The sequence below is a fragment of the Ovis aries genome, chromosome 4 (genome assembly GCF_016772045.2).
Source record: "Ovis aries strain OAR_USU_Benz2616 breed Rambouillet chromosome 4, ARS-UI_Ramb_v3.0, whole genome shotgun sequence".
In the NCBI taxonomy this organism is placed as follows: Eukaryota; Metazoa; Chordata; class Mammalia; order Artiodactyla; family Bovidae; genus Ovis; species Ovis aries.
In genome coordinates this window covers 104,059,919-104,066,848 of record NC_056057.1, presented here as the reverse complement: position 1 = coordinate 104,066,848, position 6,930 = coordinate 104,059,919, and the positions used below count along the sequence as shown (strand labels likewise).

The 6,930-nt window shown below is 50.4% G+C and overlaps 1 protein-coding gene across 2 annotated transcripts in view; it reads left to right on the top strand.

Moving 5' to 3' along the window:
- Positions 1 to 3,303: 3,303 nt before the first annotated feature.
- KIAA1549 (KIAA1549 ortholog) overlaps positions 3,304 to 6,930 on the top strand; it is a 125,860-nt gene continuing 122,233 nt past the window's right edge. The window contains exon 1 of one of the 2 annotated variants that reach the window (XM_004008294.6): positions 3,304 to 3,551. In XM_004008294.6, coding sequence (XP_004008343.3) covers positions 3,389 to 3,551 — 163 coding nt within the window. In that variant the 5' untranslated portion in view covers positions 3,304 to 3,388. The remainder of the gene's footprint in view (positions 3,552 to 6,930) is intronic. The other variant, XM_042248890.1, reaches the window with a different exon arrangement.

The following is a 6,930-nucleotide window of genomic DNA, read 5'->3' as shown; positions in this document are numbered from 1 at the left end:
GTCTGAGCCACAACATCACCACTCTAATGCCTGTAAGATCTATCCATGTTGTTGCAAATAACAGGATTTCCTTCTTTTCCATGACTTAATAATAGTCGTGTGTGTGTGTGTGTGTGATTACTTTACCATTCACCTGTTGATGAGTGCTTAGGTGGTTTCATATTGGGTCTCAGTTTTGACACACGGGCTCTCTAGTTGTGTCTTGCAGGGTTAGCTGAACCACTGCATGTGATGTCTTATTCCCCAACCAGGGATTGAACCCACATCCCCTGCACTGAAGGTGGATTCTTTTAAAAAAATTTTTAAAATATTTGGCTGTACTGAGTCTTCCTTGCTGATCCGGTTTTCTCTAGTTGAGGCGAGCAGGGGCTACTCTCTAGTTGTGGTGCAAGGGCTTCTCAGTGCCGTGGCTTCTCTTGTTGGATAGCACGGGCTCTAGGGCTTGAGGGCTTCAGTAGTTGTGGCTCACAAGCTCTATCTAGCTTGGTAGCTGTGGCAAATGGGCTTAGTTGCTCCTTGGCATGTGGGATCTTCCCTGACTAGGGATCGAACCCGTGTCCCCAGCATTGGCAGGCGGATTCTCAACCACTGGACCAGCAGGGAAGTTTCATGCCTTCAAAGCTGGGAAACTATGGGACACTAGGAATCTCATTTTCCTTAGAGAGTTGGTGGCCTTGCCTCATTCCTATTGAAGTTGCAATGTCTATTTCCAATTGATGTTGATCCTTTCTTAATGGCTGGGCAAATATTTCCTTTTTCTCGAATTGACTTACAATTTGTGAGGGCACCTCCCTTCTGTCACACCCTATCTTCTAGGGTAGGTGGAAGCCTCCTGGAGGCTGGGGCCAGATCTGAAAGGTTGAACCTCTTCACTGGGCAGGTGGACTCTCTGATTCAAATCAACAAATGGATAACAAGGGCTGACTGGTGCTATGGGCAGTGCTAAACAGGATGACATCATCTTTGAGCTTCCTATTAATTTGGCTGGAGACACGAAGCATAAATTTATAAAAGATAACATTAACAGGACAAGAACAACTTAAGAATTACCCAAGGCAGAGGTCTGTGGTCAAATGAGGTGAAATCAGAAAATGAAGATCTAGGATTGATATCCAAGGACCAGACGTGCATGGATAGGCAGTGTCTCCATCTGAGTATTAACCTGCAGATTATGAGCTGGAAGCAAGGTTTGCAAAGCTCCTTATCTATGGAGAGTGGTGATGTTGTGGCTCAGACAGTAAAGCGTCTGTCTACAATGTGGGAGACCCGGGTTTGAGCCCTGGGTTGGGAAGATCCCCTGAAGAAGGAAATGGCAATCCATTCCAGTATTATTGCCTGGAAAATCCCATGGACAGAGGAGCCTGGTAGGCTACAATCTATGGGGTCGCAAAGAGTCGGACAGGACTGAGCGACTTCACTTTCACTTTATCTATGAAGGGACGTGATCAAGTGCTAAGAAAAAGGACTGTTTATGATAAGGAGGGATTAAAAAGTACAAAACCAAATAGGAATATCAACAAAAGTTATCTTTAACCTTTATTCTCAATTATCTTCTTCCCAATTTTTAGTATATGTGCTGCCGAAGCACTCAAATATCTTCCTTGAAACTAACAAGTAGGTACGTATAGGTAGGTACCTCAGCCTTATTCTGAGCAAGGGCTATTGCTGATTCTCCAATACTCTCGCCACCAGACAGGAAGTCTAGTTGGACTGGAGCTGCAAGGCTGGGCCTAGCAGGGAAACTGGACTGGAGAGCAACCTGCATCCTTTGCGGGTGATTCGCATTCTCCACAGTCCACTGTAGTTTCCTGGGGCAATACAACAGTGTCCCCAACTCACACCTTTTATAATCTGACTGGTGCAAGCATTCCAACAGGACGCCAAGATCCAAAACTGTCAATTCCGCATCCCAAGACCTTTAATCCATGGGGCGTCCTCGGAGTTAAGACACTCCACTTGCACAGCAGGCACCAGACAAATGTTAACTCATATCCTCGCTATCCTGATCCTCGCAACCAGTCCGAAAAATCCTCTGGCATTCTCTTCCCTTCCCAAGACCACTGCTTTCTCTAAGAGAGCCTGGGCGTGCGTGGTTCTCTCCCCAGTCAGTTCAGTTCAGTTGCTCAGTCGTGTGCGACTCTTTGTGACCCCATGGACTGCCCTGTCCATCACCAACTCCCAGAGTTTACCATAACTCATGTCCATTGAGTCGGTGATGCCATCCAACCATCTCATCCTCTGTCGTCCCCTTCTCCTCCCGCCTTCAATCTTTCCCAGCATCAGGGTCTTTTCAAATGAGTCAGCTCTTCGCATCAGGTGGCCAAAGTATTGGAGTTTCAGCTTCAGCATCAGTCCTTGCAATGAATATTCAGGACTGATCTCCTTTAGAATGGACTGGTTGGATCTCCTTGCAGTCGAAGGGACTTTCAAGAGTCTTCTCCAGCACCACAGTTCAAAAGCATCAATTCTTCGGCATTCTGCTTCAGTTAGATTCTGTAAGCGCCTCCTGCAGGCCTACTACGTGCGCGATTTGCGGGCTTCCCGGGCGCAGAGCATCCTGTCTGTTCCTTTCTCAGTCACCTGGTCCGGAGGCAAGACCTGCAGGCGGGAGACAGGATGGGTAGGGCTGTGCGCGCGCTCTCCTCTACTGCACGTCGGACTCTTGGAAAGGGGCCGCCGATTTCTCCTTCGTTTTGTCCCTACTGCAGCCCCGAAGGCTGTCCTACCAACGCAGGAGCCCCAGTCACACCTGCTGCCCCGCACCGACTGGAGCCAGAGGAGGAGCGAGAGGCCCGCCGCGCTCGCGCTGGCCAGGTTTTCCGGCTCTGACCCCTCCTCGCGGCGCCCCCTCCCTCCGGGCTCCCCCGGGGAACTGGACGCCGGACCACCAGGGCGGCGGGACCCGGCATTCGGTGCGGGTCCAGGCGGCGCCGGCCGCCCCCTGGTCCCAGGCCTCCCGCGTCCCGCGCGCCCCCTCCCAGGAGGCGGATCCCGGGGGCGGGCCGGGCTCGGGCCTTGCGCCGCGCAGCCCCCGCGCGCCCGCTCCCGCCGCCTGGCTGCCCCTCAGGCAGGTTCCCGGCCGGCCGGGAGGTGGTGCTCGCCTCCCCGCGCCCGGGCCCGCGCGTTGCCGGGCAGCGCCTCGGAGGCTCCGAAGGGGGCGGAGCGGCGAGGCCGGCGTGCGGCTGGCAGCCCCCGTCCGTCCGCGGTTCCGGCCCCCGGCCCGCCCCCGCCTCGCCGGCCTCTCTCCGCGCCGGTGCGCGGCGCCCCGTCCCAGCCGCCGCCGCCGCAGCGGCCGCCCCTCCCGGGCCTGAGAGTGCAGAGCCGCGAGGCCGGGCCGGGGCGCCGGCCGGGACTGCCGGGGGCGCGGCGCCGACGCCGAGGCGCGGCCATGGAGGGGAAGACCCGCGCCGGGGTCGCGCTGGTCCCGGGGCCGAGCGGCCGCGGGCCTTCCGCCCGCCGCGCCCGCCGCCGCCGCCGCCGCCGCTCGGGGCTGCTGCTGCTCCCCGGCCTCTGGCTGCTGCTGCTGGCCCGGCCGACCTCGTGCGCCCCAGGTAAGCTCCGCGGAGACCCTCCGGCGCGACCCTGCCTTTCCTTTATCGCTGCTCTTTTCAAAATCTGGCTTTCCCCGCCCATCCTCTTTTATTCTCCACCGCTCCCTCGCCCTCCTTTCTGGAGATGCTTTTCAATTCTCGTTGGGCCCAGCAGATAAAGGCACGGAAAAAATAATACGAAAAAGCAAGCAGATTCTGGCCAATCTTGCCAAAAGTCTGCAAAGCTTATTTTGCTATACACAGAGCCTGAGGCGGGTCTGGCGGCTTCATCTCAGAATGTGTCTTTATTTTCCTCTGCAAAACGCAGGCACTGGAATTGTATTTATGCATGGCTGTATGAATTTGGTTACAGCAAATTCGGGGAAATACTTGATGGTCGGGGCTAAAGGGTACATTTGGTGTGTGTGCTTTAAAACAGTGTTGCATTACTCTGGGTGGCCCTGCGTCCCCCAGATGCAGGCAGCTGGCCGTGTCCCCCAGTGCACCAGGACACAAAGAACATTTCAAAGAATATCTCTTGGAAAGAGCCCTGGCCATGGATCTTTCCAGGGAAATAGCTATTGCTGTTACTTCTGCAAAGGCATTAGTACAACAGAGTACTATTGAAAATATTGTGATTCTTAAGTGTCAGGGCATGAAAGGAGTAAGGGTTGTTTATAATAGAGGCAGTTTACTGACTGTTAGTCAGCGTGGAATTAAGAGGCATGATTTATGAAGAAGCATGTGGGCGGGTTTTGTTGTTGAGGAAATGATTTAATTCATATTGCTCCTCTGAAATGTTTATTTGTCCACCCTGAGCATACACGCAGGATGGTCTGCAAACCATCTCTGAGCTGACATGATGCAAGCCGGTGATTGCCCCAGCGCGCGCTTGTGCGCGTGCACACACAGACACACACACACACACACAGACACACAAGCACGCACACGCACGACCACTTTGGGGGCAGAAAAGGTGGAGTGAGCAGTGTGCAGAGCGGCTGCACGCTGAACAAAACCAGAAAGCTGTGGAAGCAGCTCCAAACCCTCCCTTCTGGTGGGAGCCGTTCCAGGGGACCGCCAAGTGGCTCTGGGAGGAAATGGAACACGTTTGAAGGTGTCCCTGGACCTCACTGTTGGAATTATAACCAGTGCCACATAGAGGATGGGACACAAAAGCACAGGAAGGGACTTGAGGGATCACAGACGGGAACTGCTCCTCTTACTGAAGAGGAAATTGACACATAACTGACTTGCTGAAGGTCACAGGCTAGTTGGTGCCGAGTCCTCTGTTTTCCATTCGCCTCATGGCGCTTAACCTGTGAACTTAGGCACACCTGAGACCACCTCATAGCTTTCCCATAGCTGGGTGGAACCCTGCTCAGGGAGCCATAGCAGAACCAGGGGGACAAAATGGGTCTCTTTCGGGCATTTGAAAGAGACAGCGCTGCCTGACCCAGTGCCTCAGCTCTCAATCTTGTTCCTGTGTATTCTAGCCTGTGTGTCCAGAGAAATGGAGATCCTAGGTTTTTCGTGAGAAGAGGTAGTCATCAAGTGGACTCTTGGCTTTAGTCAAGCAGTAAAGCTCATCTGATACTGATGGATTCATCTGCTATGGAACATGGCAAACTGATTGTTTCCATTTACTGAGTGCGTCCTGTGTGCCAGGCGCCGCATTTTACATACATGATCTGATACTCTGAGTTAGGCATTGTTATGCCCATTTTACAGATGAGAATACTAAGGCTCTTGATAAATTTAAAGTAAATGGAGCTGTTTGTATTGTCCCTCCATAATTTTCTCTTCTCTAGTCTTTTCCTGTTCCCTGTAACCTCCAATGCAAACATTAAACGCGGAGACTTGAAAGTCGTTTTATTTCCGCTCTAGAGCCAACATCGCGGAAGCAGAGACTTCATTCTTTCTCTGGTTGGTGTATTGGGCCCCTCTGGTTTGCACAGCTGCTTCTAGGCTGCGTCATAGGATGGGAACTGAAGAAGGGGAGGACATGGCGCCTGTCCTCAGGGATCCTGTTGGGACCCAAAGTAGCTCATAAGCAAGAGACCTCACGTGGGCTGTCCCCAAGCAGGAGAGTCAGCAAGGGAAACAGCTTCCCAGGGAAGATCTCTTAAAAGGTGGAATCGATAGTGGCAGAGGGTGGCTTCCTAATGTAGGACACCTGGGCATGGTGAGTGGCATGTGACCCTGAGGAGATGCTGCGTTTCAGTTGTTTGGCCCACGTCTTGCTCTGTGCCACTAGGACCCTTGGGCTTCTCGTCCTGAGTGTTGTATTTTCCCCACTGGAGTGGGGCTGGAGGAGGCTATGCCAAACCCTGCTGTGCTGGTTCTCTTTCTGGAGAGTAAGTGGCACTAGAAAGTGTTGTGTCTTTCTCCTGCCTTGGGTCTCCTAGGTTAGGCACTTGTTCCTTCTGTGGCTGCCTGTAGACTCTCTCCTCCTTCCACAGGTTTGTCTTTCCTTGGTAACTTTGCTGGATGGAATCCGCCCTCCGGTTATCCCCATTTATTTCTGTCTTCATGTAAATTTCTGTGTCTTATTGATTTCTTGTCTATTTCTGTTTCATTCAGCATTTTGAATGTGCCCTTTTTTTTTTTTTTTTTGGTTTGTTTAAACATTTATAAGTTTGGTCTTGATGGTTCACTCTTGTGGAAACAAGATGTAATGCTTTGGACTTGTTTTTGAATGGAGTGCTTTAAGAATCCTACATCCACGATGTAAAAAGAAAAGATTGTATCCCATTTCTTCATTTTATTCAGGGGTAAGTCTTTCTTAAGATAATAGTTATTATGAAAGTGAAACTTTGAAAATTATTGGAAGGTACAGATAGCAGGTATCCTTAATCCCACAATCTATAGCCAACTCTGTAAATAACTTTGCTTTGTTAACATTAAAAAAAATTGAATTTATGTATTTATTTTTTTCACTCAATATTTAACTTAAGCATTTCCCTATTCATGAAATATTGTTTGCAAACACAGTTTCCATCCTAATAATTTACTCAATTATCCTTTTGTTATTTCCAGCTTTTTTTTTTCCTGTTATAAATAATGCTGTGATGAATAGGTATGTAGGTAAGGCTTTGTCTAGATTTCTTTGTGTGTGGGCTCTTTTCCCCCCTTATAATACATTTCCAGAAGAGAAATTAGACTATAGTTTAGATCTGAATCCACCAGCCTGGATCTTTGCATATTTTGTTTGGTGTGCTGGGTGTCTAATACGTGTCTCAGTAGGTGGTTGTTAAAGGAATCAGCTTCTTACGTAAAACTGTAATTCTGAAATTACCCCAAGCAGTCTATGCAGTGTACTGTTTCACTTCATCACCACCAGCATTATTACTTTTAAAACTCTTATTAAATTTGTAACACATTGCTTTAATTTTTTATT